Source organism: Podarcis raffonei, chromosome 3 (assembly GCF_027172205.1).
Source record: "Podarcis raffonei isolate rPodRaf1 chromosome 3, rPodRaf1.pri, whole genome shotgun sequence".
Lineage (NCBI taxonomy): Eukaryota > Metazoa > Chordata > Lepidosauria > Squamata > Lacertidae > Podarcis > Podarcis raffonei.
In genome coordinates, this window is record NC_070604.1 from 30,737,671 (window position 1) to 30,759,771 (window position 22,101).

The window sequence follows — 22,101 nt, forward strand, 5'->3', positions numbered from 1 at the left end:
TGCAACAAAAGTATGAAAGAACAATGGATGAAAAGAATATATCATTCTGCAAAAGAACTGGTTTTCGGTTTTTAAGGGGTGAGGAACGTTAAGACTTGCAAGAACATGATGTGGCTCGACAAGGCTTTTTCCCCGGACCTGTGAAAAAGAACCATGCGTGGCCACTGTGAGTTGGTTCCCAGCACTCAATCAGGAACAGTTTGCACCCCTCTACTCTTCCCTTTGAACACTTCAATTCCCTACATTACTTCCGGGTTAGCAGGAAGCCATTGTTTGCCATTACACATCACTGCTAGGCAAACAATGACTTGTGTGGAGCATCGTTTGTCCACAAATCAGAACTTGAAATGAAAGCAAAAGAGGAAGAGACATGTGAACGCAAGGCTCATTCATGTTATGGGCCAAGCATTACATCCGAACTGAGCGCCTGTGATGACTCAGCAGTAGATCAGTCATTCCCGGGAAGAAACACTCTTTCAGAATAGAAGTCTTTGCAGGTCAATAGTGGTCCACAGGCTATAACTGCCTACTACTAGGTTTTGAAGATGTTTACAATAACATTTTTATAAGCACTGCACAGCTTTACCCGAAAGGCACCTATATTCCACAGCTGAAGTAGCCTAATAGTTTTCTTAATACTTCCTATTTAAAGAACATAGTACAATGTGATTTCCTGTTAAGAAATTTTTAATTTATGGAATTATGGCACCATTTCACAAATGTGGTTAAAAGTTCAATTTATATGCAGAAGGAAAATTCAAATTCTAGAACTTGCCCAAACTAAAAACAAAACATATTTTGTTTTATATCTGAATGTTAACATACACATTTTTAATCCACAGCTTCCCCTTTGTCATTATGGTTTGCTATTTTCTTAAATCTAAACAAAAAAGAACCTTTAGGTTGTATCCAACACTGCACAAAGGGAGGCCTGCTCGCACAACATGACTTCCCCTTCCTCTCCTTCTCCACAAAATCTGCTTTTGGGGGTCCCCCAACCCTCTGGAGCAAATTCTGAGAGTGTGTAGGCAGCTGCAGAGGGAAGGGAGGGGAAATAAAATTCTGTTGTGCAAGCAAAACAGTAGTGTTGGATACAACCATTATCTTTCTGTAGTCTATAAGTGGCTTAACATTAATCATTTTATTCTAGCAAACGACACCTAAATTCACAATAAGTTAAGTACACTTACTACATACTATAAACAGAACCTCTATATTTTCACTCTATAAAAATATTCTGTAAGACTCTTACATATTACTCTTAATACTAGAGTAATACATATTACTCTTAATACTAAAATTTCTATGTATATAAACTTGTTAAAAAGTTTGGAAAAAACACATTTTACAATCTTAGTTAACCTTGGCTTTAATTTTTACAAAAGATATTTTTAAAAATTGCTTGTGCATTTATGTGCTCACATTAAACATCTACTGCTGAATTATTGACTAATCTTATTTTGTAAGTTAGCATGTTCACGTACTGTTTGAGATACTTACTAGACCACTGCTCTGTTCCCTGGACATACTCGTTTTTAGTGATGGACGTGAGATGAGATGAGAACTGCCAGGATAATACCTTGGCATGTAAACATATGGGGCAAAGAATGGCTATGGAAAAAAACATGCAACAAAAAGGGACCATTACAAAAATCAAAAGAAAACTTAATTCAACAAATACAACTTATTTAAGAATGTAAAACATAAAAGTAAAACACACACACACACACAAAATTTCCTTCTTGAGGTAATTTTAACAATCCTATTTTGAATATTATCAAAGGTGAAATAATTAGGTAGTTACATACCCAACTTGAAGCCAATGAGAGATTTCCAATTTAGTTCAACGAGACACAAACAGTAGGACAATGGAACATTTTTATAATGAATTATGAAAACATCTATACACCTTCCAAAAGCAATTAAATGAGACAATTTAGAGCAAATACTAAAATCAGACAGTTTAATTCCATTCTAATACTTGAACAATCTCACGGGAATAAATGTGACTTGAGGACTATGGCTTAAGTATCTAGGAAGTGTTCCACAGTGAATTCAAGAGACAATTTGTGTTATTCAATTTTCATCAATTTTAGAATTCAGACTGCTTCTCAAACCTTGTCAGGTGTAACTTGAAAAATACCTTGTGATGGAGACCTCTAATATTAAAAAACTTAGTGACTGGCCAATTCATGACTATGAACGTATCCAGGTCTACATCTGAAGGGTCCAAGCCCAACATTTACAGAACAATCCTATACATGTCTACACATATGTGAGTCCCAATAAGTTCAATGAGACTTACTTGCAGAGATAACTGGCTATAAAGTTGCAGTCTTAATCCAGATTGTGTGATGAAGTCAACACAAACAGTTTTTTGCAGGGTTTGAACGCAATCCCCATGTTTGGACGATCACATATTAGCTTAATAAGCAGAGATAAGAACAAATATTTTGCTTGCACATACAAACCTTTCACTCTTTAAAAAAAAGCACTCTAGTTAGCCAAAGTTCCCAGACTATTCACCAGTGTTTGAGGCTGGTTTACTATAATGGCTTTTTCCAAAGCTAAGCTAGCAAGCAGTTTCCTGGTTTGAGCTACATGATTCATGGTCTGATTGCTCACGCTGCAAAGAGAAGAACAAAAAGGCTGTGTGTGCAGGCAAAAGGCTCATTTGCATCTCATTTCAAGCCAAAATATGGTCACCCATACTAGGTTGATGAACTATTCTACATGCATCCAGATTGCAAAACAGCACCCTGGTTGAACACACTTTTCAGAAATTGGTTTGTGTAGCACTTGGCAACCTGGTAAACCATTGAGAAGACTAGTTCAACACGTGCCATAACTCCATACTTGTAAGTGGGCTTTGCACATTCTAAGCAGCCAACATTATGCCCTTTACATGCTGTTGGAATCCAATTCTGATCAAAACCAGCTAGTATGGCCCATGGTCAGGGATGAAGGGAGTTGCGAGTCCAACAACATCTGGAGGGCACCAGGTTGGGGAAGCCACTTTAACCTATGAGCAACCCTATAAACAACCTTCCTTCTATGCAGTTACCAAAACCATGGAGCCTAATCTTTCTTCCATTTGTCTACTTCCTGCAATTACGTAAAGATTTATAGCTACCGATAGTCTTGTTCAAACGTGCATGTTCAAAACCAGCACACTAAAAGAGACAAAATCCTTTTTTTAAAATTCTGAACATATTCCAAAATATTTCATCACTGTTGCATAATTCGAACCAAAAGTGCATTTCTTCACAAACTTAGCCCCATGGCTGAGATTTGCTGTGTACTTATGAATAAAAATGCTATGGTTTTCATCAGTTTTCTGCTGAAGAAGTGTGGCATTTTAAACAAAGTATTTATTATACCAGGAAAATCATCATCATCATACGTCAATTTTCAAAAGCAGCTTTCTTTCTTACTCTATTATAGAATGGATGCTGAGGTCCGGTCATGCCGCTGTAGTAGCTGCTGTGAGGCTGTGGAGACACAACTCCTGCATTAAAAGGCCCATTAAAGGAGTGTGTTGAAGAACAGGCTGAGGAAGGCTGGCTAAACACCGACGATGCTCTAGGAGCTGCCTCTTGCAAAGGTAACGTGGGATATGGGATTGCTCCAATGTTAATTTGGTCTCTTGCAGCACGGACATCTGAAATATTTAATTTGCAAAAGTAATCAGCAAGCATTGCCAATAACGTATAATCTAAAAATCAAAACAAAGGACACAATTAGAGCTTCCTGGCAAATTGTTGCACGTTCTGTTCTCTCTCTGGAGACAGAAGTGGATTCAGCATTAAGATCAGTCTCTCTCTCCCAGAACCAGAGGCAGAAACAAAAGCTTGGAAGGTCTTGACAGAACAAGGGCTTTCCTTTCTTTCTCCAGACCTCTTAGTTCAACACTGAGAACGCAGAATCTCAAAAAAATATATAAAAAATTTAAGAGCTGACCCCTGCTTGCTCGAACCCCTGTTGTATACGAGTACTGGTCCATTATGGAGAGCAATGAAAACAGCAAGGATCAGTGGCAGCTGGTCCCTATTGGTCCTGGCAGAAGACAGGGCAGCAAATGGTAGATAGAGCTAGTGGTAGACACGCCCCATTCTACTGGTTCTGCTCCTTTCAAATTACCTTGCGAGAATTATGAATGAAGGACCTTCAAGAAAATGGTGTGTCTCCACATTACTTCTATAAGGAGAGGGGCAACCAAACCTCAAAAAAGAGTAAGGAAAGTAGGGGGGGTGGATAAGACATTTGTCAAATCCCCCCACCCCATCCCAACAGTAATCAGACTAAAGGGGCAGATTCATATTACCTCTTGCTCCCTTTTTTTGCTGCTGCAGCTAACAAACGTATGGAAGAAGGGAAAATGCTAAGGGGAGACGCTGGTGATGCTAAGCACCCCCTCCCCTCAGCTCCCTTCACCCACTGCATTGTCCTCTATTATAAATAATAATAATAAATAGACTCACTGAGATGTTTTTTTCCTGATGCTTGGCTTCATTCCACCTCCACTCCGAGTTCCCTCTCTCTCTGTCTTTCTGTCTGTTACTGTCTGTCACACACACACACACACACACACACACACACACAGCGCCAAGGCTCTTAAATGATATTATAAATATAAAGGCAAGTGACAGCCTTCCAGCCTTTTCCTCATATTCTGAAGGGACAGAAGACAAAAACTGGAAAATGCAGCAACTGAATTGGTTGGAGACACTGATTAAGACCACCATACCACGGTGCCAACTGCTGAGTCCTGAAAAACTCCTGAATGTTAACAACAATGGGATGATGTCCACAAAACCTGCTGCCCATCACACCCGATGGGTCCAATTTCTTCTGGTGCACAGACTCATTAAGAGGAAAAGATTGGTGGAAAGGAAACGACCATCGCAACAAACACTTCCCACCCAATGATAGACTGCTTTGCATGATGGAAAGTCATATATTGCTTCTCGAATTTAATCCGTTCTGGGATTCAACTCCCAAAATGGTTCGAGAACCAAGTCACAGCTTCCACTTGGCTGCAGGACTTTCCTGTAACCAATCGGAAGTCGCGACAGACGTTTGGCTTCCGAAAACCATAACAATCACTTCAGGTTTTCGATCGTTTGGGAGTCAAAACGTTCGAGTTTAAAGGCATTCAGCTTCCAAGGTATGACTGTATTCTGTCCTATTCTTTAGGGTCGTACACATATCTAAGGCTTGTCACTTTGTCTACTTAGAGCATGTAAGTTGAAGACATTAAGGGAGGAATGAATTATTGAGACTTGTGAAAGGCGGAATTCATCCTGGGAACATTGAAAATGCTTCAGTGGAAAGAATTGGCCCTTCAGTGGAGCAGAGAGGGAGGAAAACTGACCTCACTACAGTGAGGTACTGTGGCACAGGTTTGTCTCCTGTCTCGTCACAAAGAAAACCGACTCATTCTTGATGAGCCCTTCTAACCAAATAGAAAAGGACACAAAACCATTCATGCTGGGCTGCTAAGTACACAGTTGCTTTCATGCTTCCTGCGCTGGCTCTCAGGAGATACTAGTCATTCTCAAAGAGCACTTCTCATCAGAACAGCTCTGCAAGGCCTGGGTTAACAAGCCAGAGTTAGAGCAGGCCTTTTCAGGAATCACCTATATGGTAGTCTTGTCCCCAAGTCCAGTAGGATATAAGAGTACCCAATGTCCTCCTGGCTCTCACTTAAAAAATAGTAATATTCCCAACGCCCTGGAGAAATAAAAGTGAGTGTGGCTTTGGAAGGAGAGGCACAAAAGGCCTCCCTCAAAAGAAACTGGGAACGAGCCTCCTCTCTCCAGACTTCCATGTTTATTCTTGCCTATCTGGGTCAAGAGGAAAGGCTTATATTGATGCAGAATACACTGCCTCCAAAGGGAGAGCTGCCTTTCAAGATGTTATACATTATGTACATACTGTATATGTATGCAGTGCTTTTTTTCTAAAAAAAATAATATATGTTTAGGGGTACTCTCATTTTGACTCAAGAAAATCACCATTTTATAGTTCAAATCGGGGGAAATAAATACAGTAAATGGACAAAAGTACGAAGATTCACAAAATGTTTAGGGGTATGCGTATCCCTGCGTCCCCCCAGAAAAAACCATTGTAAGTATGCATGTGTTATATGCTAACATACAAAAATTATGTTACGCTGGAAGGGGGAAACCCAACCATTTCCAGTCTATTTCTCTAGCTGCCTGAAAGGACAACAAATGAGAGCTTGTAAAGCAGCCCTTACAGAAACAATATTCAGCACTACAGAATACATATGTGTATTCTGGTTTTCTTAACAGGAAATACCTACATAAAATAACTCTTAATTCCTCTGTTACAGTGTATCTCCTGCATTATAAGAACAGCTAGGTTTTTATATGCTAAATTCTGGAGACGAGAAGTTTGAACACTAAAAACGGGAGATTTAACAACAATAATGTGCAGCTCTTGCCAAATTGACACTTTACATATGGACCAAAGAAGGTGGGCAATGCTTTTTATAAAGAATTGCCAGGCCTTTATTCATTCATTACTAGAAGGGTAAAACATACTCAATTCTGAATAGTGATCATGTACTTGGGATTTGTGCTGCCCTGTTTCTGTTACTGTCCTCGTGTACGTTATTCGTTCTGATAACACAAATATCTCTTTCTTAGAAAAGTCATTTATTTTATTTATTCATTTCATTACACTGATGTTGGTATTAAAAGCTTTCCTGTTGGATAGTCAAACGGCAGTTTACCTGCAATAATTTCTCGGAGTTTTGGATCGAGGTTCACTGTACATGGAAGAAAGGTTTTTACATCACGTGCTATAAGGACTGGAGTTCGTGAAGACAAAAATACTTCAAAGTTGCGAATATCCCCATCAATTTCAAGCAGAGGTTCGACATCTTTAGTTGTTGGAATATTCTTTGAAATTCTGCAGAAAGCAAAGAAACTCCACATTATAAAGACCTAAGTAAATTCAGACAGAAGGTTTATCAGGCATTTCTGTCTAGCTAAGGATCACAAACCTAGTAACAGATCTATCGTTACTAACTTAAACATGTTCCTATCCAAATCTTCCCTCAAATAATTCACAAACAACTTGTAAACAAATGCAGCTTTTCACACATTCATGGCTGAGATTGCCGCAAAACAAAGTTAAGAACGAGAACAAAGAGTTAAAGTTTTGGGGTTTTGTTTTTTTTCAAAACAAGATTCCGAAAGAAAAGGAGCTGAAGACTTAGATGAAAAACCACAGCTGAGAAGTCACATGAAGCAAATTAGCTGAATTTTAATGCCAGCTCTGCTTAAGTCTGAATGTGAACAGTGTTCTGCATATGATGAACAATACTCCTGTTCAGAGGCTAATAGCCTACTGCTGTTTTATAGATTGAAATCTCTATTCTAACCTTCTGAGCTCAATACATTAAACTATTATGTTGAAAGAGATATTTATGTAAATGATAATCTTTTGGTGAAGGGCCACAAATCTATGTGTCTGTGCTTCTCAACTTAAAAAAAAGGAAAACGCTCACCCACAATTTTTTGCAAAGTTACATGCCCTTAAAACCCAAGTTAGTTCAAAGACTACACATTATGCGATGGAGGCAGCAGTATTCTTGTTTTGGAACATCTGCTGCTAATAAACCTTCGTTTCTCTCAATGCATTAGTGGAAAGGACCATGGAGGAACAAAGTGACCATGATTTGCTCTCCAGAAACACATGTTCACACTAAGCCAACCTTTAGTGACCCAACCAGGCCAATATGTGCACATTATTTTGTGCCAAAACTGAGAACAGGAAGATGGGAAGTTGCCACAGAGTTAACGATGGTTTGTTGGTGCTCTTTTATGTTTTGTTGACCGCTCAAACTCTCATGTACTATGAAGATTGTTTCGGTTAGGGATTAACACTGTGAGGTAAGGCACTCACATGCACACTACAGAATTTGGAAGCCTGAATTGCTTCTTGCTAAACTCCTTTTTATTTGTCTTCTGTTTATCAACAGTAGCAATTCTATCAACAGTAAGCCTCACTGAACACAAGTGGAACTTGTTTCCAATGCATACACAAATTTGGGTTGTTCATTTCCATTTTTTCCAACTCACTTTTTCCTGGGGATTGTTGCCTTTTGAACTTCTGCTCCTCTTATCTCCAAATTTTAAAATTCACCCTACCTCGGCTCCTTCAACACAAGATTAGGATGAAGCCAGGCAGAGCAAACTACGCTTATCAGTTATACAAGGTAATTAACAGAATGTTTTGTTCGTTCTTTCTTTTTTTGCATCAATAATCTTTGCCTTGTATTAAGGAGACGGGTTACTCAGGGAGTTGAATTTTAAGGCTACAAGGAAGTTAGCAAGAGTAAGAGTAAACAGCAGGAATTTCTGAATGTTTCGGAATCAGAAAATCACGTGTGTATATTTTTAGAAGCGCAGATAAAGAAAGATAGTGTCAAATGGTGGATGTAAGTTCATCTATTACAAGGCTTCAGTGATGGTTTGAAGGACCTTCCATAAACGAACCTTTTGTCTACTACATAGACAGTTGAGATGGTCAAAATAGAAAGATCAATCAGATGGTGGAAATAATGGGAATATAATAAATAGAAAGGGATTAAATGCATGGTTGTACTGAGAATGCTAGTTAGAGATGGTCAGTATGAGAGGCTGGGTGTACAGTGACAGGGAGAAAGGTAAAGAGTCTGAGAGTATGGGTATTCTCCAATAAAGAGGACTGGTGTGTGTGGGTGTGTTTATGTGTGTTCATGCTATGGGTTGTTTGGAAGTGTAGGCTGCTCATCTTGAAACAAAATTTGCAAATTCAACTATTACAGCTTGTTAAACAAAAAACGAGGCAAATTAGCAATCAAGTAAAAAATCAGAAATAGACAGTTGATATCAGGCTTGTCGTACCACTGAGATATGTATAAGAACACTAAGAATGTAAAATAAGGACAAAGTAAAATGGTGTACTAAACATATGCATATCATTTCTGGCAGCCAAACTAAGTAATTAGGGGAAATTAGATAATTGGGTATATTTTAAGGCAAGCTGAAGGGGAGAATGCAATGAACACAAGAAGGAATTTGCTAACAAAAACAAGGCACATCCAAATAACAATATCTGGATAGTGCCAGAATAGACATGGCATATAATTTTGCAGAGAAGATGGCACATCACATGTGCTGCTGGTTTATTTCCTTTTTAACGGTAAGAGGCCATGGGATGGGGTGGGAAGTACAGCTGGCTAGGGAAATGGTAACAAGGAGCAATGGACTGTCCTCCTTTCAAAAGCTTTGACCACTGTTTCTGTCCATGTGGACCCTTGGAGGCAGACTCCTTTTCAGCAGATGGGTGCAATCAACGGCAGAAAGTGTCTATCCCACCAACTGTTATGTTTATGCACATAGCTAAACTCTGAAATCCGCTCCCACACGAGCCAGCGATGGCCACCAACTCAGACGGCTTTAAAAGAGGATTAGACAAATTAATTCTGTGACCTCTATGATCTCTAATGGAGGATGAGGCTGTAAGTGGCCACTAGCCATGATGGTTATGATCTACTTTACAGGCAGTATGCCTGGGAATGCCAGCTGCTTGGAATCACAAGTGAGGAGAGTGCTGTTGCTCTCAGGTCCTTCCCATAGTCATCCCACTTTGAGAAAAGGATGCTGGACTGGATGAGCCACTGGGACAAGAAAATGTCAGGATAAGCTATGGGAGGGGAAAATGTTACATATTACAAAAGTAATTGTAAGCACACGCTAACACATGGTTTGCATCTAATGCAGTGCCCTTGCAAGAAGACCCAAATTTCCCATTGAAATCAAAGTATCTAACTCTTGTCAGGACTGTACCAACGTCGCTGCTTTTGGATGCAATGCTAAGCCGGCTATATAAATTTTAACAAGAAAGTGCAACTTTAAAAAGCACCCCCTCCATACAGACTCAATAGAACCGCATATATTTCTCCCTCTCTCCCTTAAACAAAACTGGTTAAAACTGTCCTAAAATAGAAACCTACCACCTACTGGAGAAGAAACCTTTTTTAAAAAAAGAATTACCTTGTACAAATGTTCAATCTCAAATACAGTTTATAGAATGAGTAATTATCATTTGTCTAAATGTGGTACTAGAAAAGTAGACAGAAAATGCTCGAGTTTTCATTTCTCTTTTCTCAGTTATGTATATGTTAACAAAAAAATCTCAAATGATTTAGACAAAGGCTTTTAGCTCAACACATAATTGCAACAAAATTACAATAATTGTCCCAATTAAAATAATCCTGAATGAACAGTTTGTCATCTTAATGTTCTGATGGTTTATAGAAGGATCTACTTAATTAGCTGAAATTGCTTTCCAGTGTTAGTATCAAATGTCATTTGTTAAAAGTTGAACGATTTGGAAAATAATTTAACAAAAGCAACTTTACCAAACATCAAGAACCAACATTTTTTCCCCCAGCTGAATAAAGCAAGCAGATGTGTCATCAAATTGCTATAAAAATAAATGAGCCTTTTTATGGGAGGGGGGATTTAAACTTTACTACTGGTGCTAAAGATTTCTTATTCTGATTTTTTATCAGCTCAGATTTCTTTAATAAAACATGTATCATTTATGCCTTCTCCTATTAACACACTGTAAATACTTTTTCAAACCCTACTAATAACCCTGAGAGACAGAAATATGTTCCATTTGCTAAAGCAAAGTTATAATGCAGAAGTTATATTATTTACCCTAGAAAAATGCTGTTTAATAGAACACACCAAATTTTAGCATTAGAACTGGTAAAAATGCTGAGCAATGCACATTTATCTGCAGAACTTAAGACACTCTATATATAACCCAGGGGCACTTGGGCTATATCACTTAGGGCTATATCACATGAGAACATTTTCACTGTAAGAATAGAGCTTCCAGGGAGCACAAGCCCACCTGAGACACCCCCCAAAAAAGCTTTTTCAGACGTATTTTACAGTGCTCCTGCTGATTAGACTTCAGTGAGGTAGCTAGTGGGAAGCAACTAAAAACCTCTCTCACATATTCTTGCTCTCTGGAGATTATGCATGCCATAGTTTGCAAACAAGGGGTTGAAACCAGGAGTGGAACTGGTTAGTTTCGATAATGATTTGCATCACTGCATGTGTAATTATATGTAAAAACCAGGAAGTGGAGTGAAATTTGGAAAGCAGAAGAAGAGCTCACATTCAAGAATTTGGCTTCTATTTGGAAACCATGGTACCAAGCAATATACCTGCACTGGGCCTTGGAATTGTAAGAACAGACTCTCATTTACAGGTAGATGAATTAGTGTTTGTAGCTATGCATAACCTGCAAGCCACACAGAGTATCCCTCACCTATTTCAGTGTTTAAAAGTTACAGAGAAGCTACTGAAACAAACAGGAAACAAGCAGGAAGACAAATATGAATTCTAAATTTAATGTTAAAACGCTGAATGACAGACCTCTTCACCAATATCATTGGTATGTTAGTGCCATCTGCTGGAAGATTAAAGGCAGTTACTAATGAAAAACAGGCTTGCAACTCTATACACATTTATCTGGAAGTTCCACTGAACTCAACAGGGCTTCCATCTGAATTGTACTGCAGACATATTCCGGCAGTTTATCTAACTGGTACTAACAATGAACGTTAACCTACCATTATGACATACTACATTAGAAGGGCAAAGCTATTCAATCCAAATGGAGACCCTATAACTAACAGTTCTGTAGCTCAGGCATATCCGACCTTGGCCCAAGTACTGCCAACCCTGCTGGAGCAAGCAGGCAGGCAGAAGCCCCAGCTACTGTTGTTCTTTCCTGGATCTATTGGCCTGTTCTCATGGCAATTTGAGGTTCTCTAATTCCTTGATACCATCTTGGCTGTGAGTCCTGGAAGATCTACAGGCCTTTTTCCACCTGGCCTGGGAACGTAGGGCCCTGACTGACTCCAGCTCCAGAAGCTGAGGCTGCTGAACAGACTCTTGCACTGGGGTGCAATTTCAGGTTTTTTTGTTGGGGGAAGGGCTGCTGCTGTTATGGATATTATTTTTTTGCAGCTTTATTTTTAGATCATACCATGATTTATGTTGAAATTGTTTGGTTTGGCTGTGCACCTGTTGGTGTGTTTTATTTATTGTTGATGACTAATTTTCTTATGCATGTAATTATGTACATTTCTTCATGTCAAAACCATGCTCAAGGTGGCTTACAATTATGTAAAGGTGGCACACGAATAAAATGATGAATGAATGTATCAAAGAAGAAGAGGAGGAGTTTTCATTTGATATCCCGCTTTATCACTACCCGAAGGAGTCTCAAAGCGGCTAACATTCTCCTTTCCCTTCCTCCCCCACAACAAACACTCTGTGAGGTGAGTGGGGCTGAGAGACTTCAGAGAAGTGTGACTGGCCCAAGGTCACCCAGCAGCTGCATGTGGAGGAGCGGAGACGCGAACCCGGTTCCCCAGATTACGAGACTACCGCTCTTAACCACTACACCACACTGGCTCTCAGTGGGATACAAAGGAGTATCCTAAAAGGGAATAAGGACACACAGAAGGTAGTAAATGTGTTTAATCCCATACTTAATATTTGTGCAATGTGTAACACATAACAAGTTTTTGAAGAACTTAACGTGCATTACCTATTCATAATCCTTATATCTACTCTATGGGGTGAATCAACGTCATTATCCCACACCCCATGGCAGAGGTGGACATCTGCCTAAAGAAAGCCTATTCAGTTCCTGGCAGAGTAGAGATTAAAATTAGTTACTATACAACAACTAATTACTATACTACAACTATTCCTTACATTTATGTTCCCAAGAAGATTTGGATGGATAGAGGGGATAATACCATTAGATTACGTTATACTGTGTCCCTGTTGCTTTTCCAATGACGGACAAAAGATAAACTAGAAGACAGCGACAGCCATTAATGCCTTACTCTTTTTATTTAACAGATATAATTATACTCCATTCTGTTAACGAATCATAGCGCCTAATCCAGGCATGGCCGAACTTGGCCCTCCAGCTTTTTGGGGACTACAATTCCATCATCCCTGACCACTGGTCCTGTTAGCTAGGGATGATGGGAGCTGTAGTCCCAAAACAGATGGACGGCCAAGTTTGGCCATGCCTGTATCTTTTAGCATAGTAATTAAGAATCACAAGTTATAGTAATCAAAAATAGTAATAGCATATCACAAATACTCACACTTTATTTTGTGAGTTTGAAGCATTTGCCCCAACAAAGCAAAGCATTCAGACATATGCTAATTTGTAAGCACCGGAACACCAAAATAATTTACTCCCATTTACTGTGGACATTTACTTTCTCTCACCCAGGAAACAAAGATAGTTAAATCCTGACTTTTGAACACCCACCAACAAATGGAAACTTCGAAATCAAACCTACCTCTCATAGATAGTTTTTAAAGTTAGCTGATCTGGAACACCTTCTGTTTCTTCCAGATACAATATGAGCCAAGAGGTTCTGTATGGCCACTGTTCTGTCAAGTTGATCCAGCTAGCCAGTCTATCCCAGTTGAAAGTGATCTGATTAGCTCTCAGTAAACGACCTTTAAAATATGAAAGGCTGTGTAGGTAAATTTCAAAATCCACAGCTGAGCCATACCTTTATTTGGACCAACCAAAATGTCACCAACAACCGAGCAAGTTCTGAGTTCACAGGAAGGAACTTAATGGCCACACATGGACGTGACGCAAAGTCACAAGTTGGTTTAGCCATACTGTGCAGAAATCCTTCAAGTGGGGCAACAAAGCATACAGCAACTGACTCAGCATTGTATATGGGCCAGCGCTCATGGTTTGTTTTCCCCAAAACAAACCACAGTTAGGAAATCAAGAATAAACCTTGCCATCATAATTTGAAACCACATTTCATTTCTCTTCCGCAACAGGTTTCCCCTTTCTTTCTCTTCCCACCAGCCTCCCAACATCTGATTCTGGAGATGCATGGAAGGCTATAGGAGGGAGGGGAAGAAGTGGAAGCCCCACTGCACGAGTAGAAGCTCGTTCTGTTCATGCACAGATAAATGTCACCTCATGTACTTTATACTACCTGTGCTTTGCTTTTCTCAAGTTAGCTTCTCTGATAATACCAGAGGGAATTTGTTGAAAAACCTGATCATTCTGTAATTTTTCAGCCAACTTCACTATTGAAGGTTGATAAAAAGCTCTTGATTGAACCCAAAAAGCCATTATGCCACAGCAGGCATGCCATCTTGTCCCCGTGACTTTGAAGGCCCGGGGCTGCATGACATCAATGCGGCGTGCGCACATGACATCAGCACGCCCTGCACCATGCTGACATCACTTTTGCACGTCACAAGGTGTGCGGCCACCACAGAACTTTGTGTGGGCCCAGCCCCTTCAATGAAAATTTGAGGCCTTGACCCCCAACAGCCCCAAATAGCTGGTGTCCCTGCACCACAGGTTGATCACCAACCGTAAATAGAAAATCATGCAACTCCAGCAGCCATAGTTTGGCTCACCTGACACTGCCCAAATTTTCCCTGGATAATTTGACTTTTATGCAGTTTTCATGTTTATTGTGAAAACAGTGTGTAATGAATATGGTGTAAATTATTTAATTTCTCATCACCCAAAGTCTCATTTCCATGGCCCACTCTAGAAGACTAGGGAGGAACTGTGGACTTGATCTCTACGAACAGGTAAACAGTTTTTCTTTCCTAGGACAGCTAACGGACTATGGTACATGGCTGACATGCTACACACAGCATGGAAACTGTAAGTTTTAAATGCCTCACTTTGATATGTAAAGTATAATAAGGAAACAGACCTGTCACAGAAACAATATTTAGCAATCGCCTCATAGTCTGCGGGCTAATATCACTGAACCAGTCTTCTGTAACCAAAAGCTTAGTCAGATCAAAAGACATTTGACGTGTAATGGTACGCTGAATTTGTCTTCTTCTGTAAGTGTCCTAATTTTGGTGGGTGGAGAGAGAACACAGGTATTATTTGTATGAACTGTTTTCATGTTTTACTATCTACCCAAAAGGCAAGATGTTATATTAGTGAATTCAGAGGTGAATAGAGTTGGACAAACACCAGGAGTCACTAACATACTTCGAAATGTCTCGCCAAGAAAAAATATGTAGGTATTTCTTGCAATAATTTTCATTTCAGTGACACTTTTAAAGAAAGTTAGTGATGTTGCTGTCCACAATACACTATTTCTATATCATAGATTCAAATGCTTATGAGATGTGTAGCTTTCAAAAGTGTGCACCTATGGAGCTTAAAGATTTCAATGTAAGAAACAAATCAGAAACGTACTCGTATGTTTCTCCTGAACATACTAAGCCTACTTGTTAGCAAAAGCTGTATCAAAAACAACTTCCCAAATATAATATTGAATTAATATGTCCTATTTTAAGGTTTCTATGCAGATATTTTTATTATTAGATTTGTTCCACTCTTACTATGTTTGCTTTTGACGTATATATTTTTGTAAGATGCCTTATGAGGGTTTACCATAAAGACAGGACATTAAATGATCGACATGGTTGATCTAGTCTTGCCAAGCACCACTTTCTAGCAGCAATTTGTGGACCTACTCCAGGGTCCACAAAGCCACTGAACATAAAGAATTCTACCACATCTGAAGCCAGTTTATGAATATGAACCCAGAATACATGACCTAGACAGCTGTTTGCTAAAATGCATAACAATAATTTACGTGTGTAAATTATGTGTAAAAGATTTCCAACTGGCCATTTCTTACCCGCCTGTTGAGAGCTGTTTTGCTTCCAAGCTTGGTCACATCTCCCAGGCTATTCTGTGAAACCCTTCGATCAACATCTTCATGGAATCCTAGGAAATGTCTCTCATTAAAACACATTTTCATTTTACCATACAACAGATGATTTCTACTAAGTGGTAATCATTCAAATATTTATGCTATATTTTTAAAAAAACACCATTATTGGCATTTGAAGCCTGATTATTTATAATACACTATACCTGCACCATCTGAGTATGGGACGTCTCCATTTGTGGTTGCAGCTACCATCATCTTTTTAGCACTACTGAGTCCACGGCTGTTAAGAAAGACAGGTAAGTGTACGATATTTCTCATGTAATCATGCCCATTTATATTTGAGTCACGGAGCACACTGTTCAGGTTCTGATTAATTGCCTTTATGATGATGTGTGGGTCACTAGCAAAAATTGCAATAAATGGGCCTTTTGAAAACAGGACTCTAACCTGTGAAAAGAAAAAAAGAAAAATGAATGAAATCATTCAAAATTTGTATCCCATGGGTGGTCCAGTCACAGTAAAGATGGCACAAGTGGCTCAGGTAGCAAGGCTTTCATGACACTCCTATACAGAAGTTGAAAGGCCACTAAGGCTCACCCCGCCCCCCACTACTGCCCATCTCTTCTGTACTGCCCACTCCTAGTTCAGCAGGAGGTAAAATGTGGAAAGGGGCTGCAAATATGTACTGTGGTGTGGATTGTGAACAGCACACTCATATATTGCCGCCACAGGAAGCAAAAGATTCTGCTGAGACACAAAGTTCAACAGGCTATGTTTATGGAACACAGATTGGGTTGGATCCAGAGAAGTACTTGCACAACAGGGCTCTCCCACTTTCATCTTGTCACTTCAGCCCTTTACGCTCTACAAGAAGTTGCCTTCCGGGATATTTTGGGATGTGACTAATGGAGCTGCTGAAGGGGGTAGAAATGGCAGAAATCAAGAGGAGGGACTGTTGAAACAATGCCTTCCACTCATGCAAGGGATTCTCTGGAGCTTGTTGCTGTTGTTTCTTCAGGTTAGCTCACAAAGGGGGTGGGGGGTGGGGATGAAATCACATACCGCTTTTCAATGTTATAGTTCCAAAACAATTCATGCAATCTCTTCAGGCAAAGATCTTAACTTAGGAACAAGCCCCCGATATAAGTGGAACATAGGCTTGGGCTGTGAGTTCCACTGAAAGCAAGTCAACTCAAAACAGCTAAATTGTTCCATTGGTTTTGGTAAGATTTAGTCACAATTACTTGGTCTGGATTGAAACCAAATATAAAGGAAATATTCTTAACCTGAAGCACCACTTTAGCTAATGGGGCCTCCCGCTGCCGCCGGAGCACAATTTCTGTTCTCATCCTGAAGCAAAGTTCTTAACCTGAAGCACTATTTCTGGGTTGGTGGAGTCTGTAACCTGAAGTGTATGTAACCTGAAGCATATGTAACCCGAGGTACCACTGTACTTGACTGATTTCAGAACACTCAAAGTATTTGATTGGCCAAGAGCACTCAAAGGTAAAATAGTAAAGTCGTTACTTACTGTGTCAAGCATCTGTAAAACTTTGTCCTGCTCGCATGCATCCAATCCATCAATAATTACCGCAAGCCTGGTTTGATTCTGAGTAAAGCTATCAATGGTTTTTGCCATCTTTGCCATCAGTTCCACTTCACATTTAAGAACCTATCAAAATAAAAGTAGTGTTAAAACGGTAGTGTTACCATCCTCCAACACAAATCTCATTGAAATGACATATTTTGCTTTCATTGTTTAAAACAGTGAACCATTTTGCAAAAATGTATTCCTTAGGTTCACTGGGAATTAAATATAAATCAAGACGGCTTAGAGGTTTTATTTACAATTAAGTAGTGTACAAATTCTATTAAATAAAAAAGACAGAAATGTTCAATTATATAACTGATGAAGTGCTTTATTCTCATGACTCCCCACCTTTTAAATTTCAAGTTAAACAAGCATCATACAATTCAAAGCAACTGCCACAGTTTTTATGACAATATAATAATACTTACTTTCATAAACCCCTCACTTTTCAGCTTGTGTAGCTTTGAAGCAGCACTATGAAGCCGTTTTCTCTGTGAGTTCAAGACTGAGTCCATCACTCGCCACCACGTGCGACAGTTCAAGATGAAGCCCAAACCCACAACACATAGAAATGATATCAGAATAGCATTCACTGTCATGTTTTCAGGATTCACTTTAAAATAAGCTATAAGAGTGATCCCAGCAACAATGCAGCTCAGAATGAAAAGGAAAATAACGAAGGATGGGAGGCAACAAGTTTTCTTCCATTTCTTTTTACCTATGAAACAAACCAACAACTGCTAAGCACTTTTCTACGTTCAGCAGGAAACTCAAGTACCACCACCAAATTTAACAGTCTGATATTTTAAAACTGAGATGAAATTAGAAGAACAGCAGCTATAGGAGGTTTTTAAGCAGAGCATGTCATCGAGGCTTTAGTCAATATTCCTGCATCGCAGGGCGAGGATCCCAACTCTATGATTCCATGATATTCTTGAAAAATATTAACATGAGGTCCCTTTACATTCCCCCATGGCTTCAAGATGAGTTAGCTGCACAAGTTTCAGAAACCCTTGTCCACGGGTGGAGAACTTGTGGCCCTCCAGATGTTTTTGGCCAACACCTCCCATCATCCCTATCTACTAGCCATGCTAGCTAGGGCTAGTGGGAGCTAGCTAGCATCCAACAACACTTCTATCTTAGCTATTATATGAACTACACACAGAGGATTGTTTATGAGGCCAAGCTAAAAGAGCAAAAGTAATGCCTCTCTCCTGAGAAAAAATACAGATCCAAAGAAGATCCTGAGGATTTTACAGATCTTTGGAGAACTTCACATTATGTGTTATTCTTTCCACAACTGCTAAGTTTCAAACATTTTTATACCATGGGGATATCTGCAGACCTTCTAGCTTCTTCCATTTATTATACGCTTTCTAAATGTTTCAGGGAAAATATATTTGCGAAGCAGATGCATTTTTCCATTGTTACAACAGAAATGGGGAAAAGCAGTGATTTGGTAAAATAATAATAATAATAATACCTTGAGTATCTTCAGTCTTGAATACTCGGAAAAGACGTGTTGCTAAGAAACCAAATTCCCTCTCGCAGGCATCAGAGAGTGTGGCAATCATTTCAGCCATTGAAGTTTCTCCGCCAACACTGGATAGCCTATTGTAATCTGTAAATAAAAATCTGAAGACAAATACATGAAACAGTTTGATTGCTACTGGCTGATAGAATAAGCTTTTTTCTGTCATTAAGATACACATCTTTAAACTACTGGGCTGCTTTTAATACAGTAAACTTCTGCATTTTTATTTGCCACTCCTCCCCTGCTTTTAAAAAACATGCAATGATAGTTCTTAACTTCTACACACTTCTAACAATGTAATATAGGAATTATTTCAACCAAGTGCTTAATCAGGACTCCAGGGTTTAGAGTAGACTCACTAAAATTAATGGGCCTAGATTAGTCATGTTCATTAAATTAAATTGGTTTACAATGAGTAGGTCTACTGCTGGCTGCAACCCCAGATATGTCACAAAGGCATGTCACTCCATGCAGAATTGCAGCCTTAGAGAAAATCCAACAAAGTGTTAGTAACTGTATTTTGATGAAGAGCTTCCTAGCACGCATAGGAAAATATTCTGCAGTTTTACTGGCGAGTTTGCCAGTGATCCCAACAATATTTCTCTCTGTTGCTGCAAGACAAGATCTCAAGGAACCAACCCAGTTAGACATTTACAAATCCAAATACAGGCAGGCACACACACACACACACACAGGATGACAACATTTACCCAGCGTTGCCACCTGAGGAATTTCAAAGTTCAGTTCCAAGAGATTGTAGCACAATAGAATGTTGAAAAGAGAATGTTTCCTATTTCTATGCTGTGTGGACAGTCCTACACAGGTAAGTGGCTGCATAGTCAATCTAATTAGTGTATTGGCTAAAGATCCTAGCTCAGTTGATCTCCATGAAACTTGGTCTCAGATGAGCATTTGACGATCAGACATTTTTCTTTTTTAAAGCAGATGCTCTCTGATGTGATTCACAACTAGAAGAACAAGATGTGAGATTATACTAACCTTACAGGTAAGGCTTTAGTTGTTTGCTCTGGCAGCTCAGGTGGGTTCACAAACATAAGTTTAAGAAGCAACTCCATGTAGCCAATATGTCTTGCCAACCTTGTACTTAACACCCATGCCCAATTCCAGTTCTCTCCTTCTCTTCGGCTACCAAAGTATATCACAGCTAGAAGAAGACGTTTTACAAATACCCTCAATGTTAATAGCAGTTAGGGGCTTTAAACAGGAAACCAAATCACAAACCCTTTTGACACCAATCACATTTTAACTCTTATCATTGCTATATATTTTATGACAATTATCAACTATTTCCATTTAGTTCCACAGTGTTTCTGGATAAAGCATGACAAAAGCAGTTAGCTCATACTTAACAATCCTAATTCTTAAGTTATGTACACACCCATTTTTTTTTCTGAGCTTCTTCTGAAGAATGCGATGCTGCAGACCCCAATGTTATTTCCCATTTAAAAGCTAGAAGCAATAACACCCAACTTTTCGCAGGCGGGGTGAAAATTTGGGACATGCAAATTTTGGTACATGCATATTTCTTTATATCATTGTCATTGAGAACGTCGTGGAACAGTAATTAATAATCTTCAAAATTAATGGAACATTGTATTTCTGGAGCCAAAAGACAGGTACTGGCCTCCTTCTCAATTTTACAAATATTTGAAACCTGAGTATTGTAAATATTTAGCTAGCCTTATTTTTGTGATAGTGTACTTGAATACATCATATATTGAAAATCCACGTTTCACAATTTAGTTCAACATCCGAACAGTTTCATTTCGTGGACTAAATTTCAGCTTAATTCTGGGCACATAATAGGTTTTTAATAAATCCAATTTAAGACTTACTAAAAAAAACATAGAGCAGTGCCAGCAAGCTCAGTGCCACTGCTATTCCAAGTTTTGCATCCAAAGTGAATGAAAGCAGTAAACCAACGCCACCACACAACAAAAGCGTAAGGACCACAATCAGCCAGGAAAATTGGAACAAAGGTTCAATCTGCTGCCCAGCAAAAGTTTTCATTTCATCTAAAAAAAGAGAAAAGAAAATAATTAATCAAAATTATTCAAATTCAAATAATCAAAAGGTAATTCCAGAGGCAGTTCTCTGTATGGCTACAATTGCTCCCTTGCAGAACAATCTACCATTTTTAAATAAATAAATTACTTTTCCATTAGAAAGCATGATAAGGATGGGGTGACTAAGAAGAAGGGATGGGGGAGGATGAGATTCCATTTGTACTTTAAGGCAAGCCTACCCAATACACATCCTGCAACAATACAATACCGGAAACACAGCCATCCTTAACAATTCTAAGTTCTCCAAATTTCTCAGTGCAGATCTTTCGTATAAAAAAGCATAAACTGGAGTAATTTTTACCTTCAAGTTTCTTGAGCAGAAAAGATTTCCCACTTCCCCATTGGGCATACAGCCCAACACAGATGGGAGGCTGCATAGTTGGCTCACTAAGAATGTCGGCTAGTGCACTGCTATAAAGATCATAACCCAGCATATCTCCATCAGATTCTGTCGGAGATAAGTGTCCTGCAAAACCAAACAGGCTTCATGGAGTAAATTAGTTATGAACGTAAGTATTTAGGTTTCCATACATTGGCAAATCATGACCAGCATGCTTAAAGCAACTTAAAATAAACCACTCACTCTTGAAAAGAAACCCTCATTTCTTTTCATAGTCCCACATAAAATTAACACATTTATTTTCTTTTTGCATGCTGTTACCTGAAAAATGATTTTGGTGCAGTGAGAGCAGCACTGCAGGAGTGTACAAACACACACACACACACACACACACACACACACACAAGTTGCGGAGCGGTCAAACCAGAGTATATTATCACAGAAAAAGCCACATACATCACACCCCTCTTTTGCTGTGTGTGTGTGCCAAAAGAACTGCAGAAAATGCACATGCACACAGAAGAGAGGAGCGGTGCGATAAGAAAAGATTGCCACAGGAAGCCACACACACATTAAGGAAGAAGCAGTGGTCCTGGAAGACACACTATTGCATCCAGGAAAAGAAAACACACAGAGTGAGAGACAGGAGAGCACCCACTGCAAGGTACCACTGAGAAGAGGAAGGGGCCCCCCAAAATGAGCAAGCAGGCTGCTAGAACAACAGTA

The 22,101-nt window shown here is 39.2% G+C and overlaps 1 protein-coding gene across 9 annotated transcripts in view; it reads right to left on the bottom strand.

Moving 5' to 3' along the window:
- The window catches only part of KIDINS220 (kinase D interacting substrate 220), a 65,565-nt gene that overhangs the window by 18,332 nt on the left and 25,132 nt on the right, over nucleotides 1–22,101 (bottom strand). For 7 of the 9 annotated variants that reach the window (XM_053380948.1, XM_053380949.1, XM_053380945.1 and 4 more), the window contains exons 13-25: nucleotides 21,337–21,501; nucleotides 20,805–20,984; nucleotides 19,948–20,113; nucleotides 18,898–19,049; nucleotides 17,843–18,132; nucleotides 17,355–17,495; nucleotides 16,027–16,270; nucleotides 15,788–15,876; nucleotides 14,840–14,984; nucleotides 13,433–13,595; nucleotides 6,761–6,939; nucleotides 3,435–3,661; nucleotides 1,501–1,611 (exon numbers count right to left, since the gene is read on the bottom strand). In XM_053380948.1, coding sequence (XP_053236923.1) covers nucleotides 1,501–1,611; nucleotides 3,435–3,661; nucleotides 6,761–6,939; nucleotides 13,433–13,595; nucleotides 14,840–14,984; nucleotides 15,788–15,876; nucleotides 16,027–16,270; nucleotides 17,355–17,495; nucleotides 17,843–18,132; nucleotides 18,898–19,049; nucleotides 19,948–20,113; nucleotides 20,805–20,984; nucleotides 21,337–21,501 — 2,252 coding nt within the window. The remainder of the gene's footprint in view (nucleotides 1–1,500; nucleotides 1,612–3,434; nucleotides 3,662–6,760; nucleotides 6,940–13,432; nucleotides 13,596–14,839; nucleotides 14,985–15,787; nucleotides 15,877–16,026; nucleotides 16,271–17,354; nucleotides 17,496–17,842; nucleotides 18,133–18,897; nucleotides 19,050–19,947; nucleotides 20,114–20,804; nucleotides 20,985–21,336; nucleotides 21,502–22,101) is intronic. The other 2 variants (XM_053380947.1, XM_053380946.1) reach the window with 1 other exon arrangement.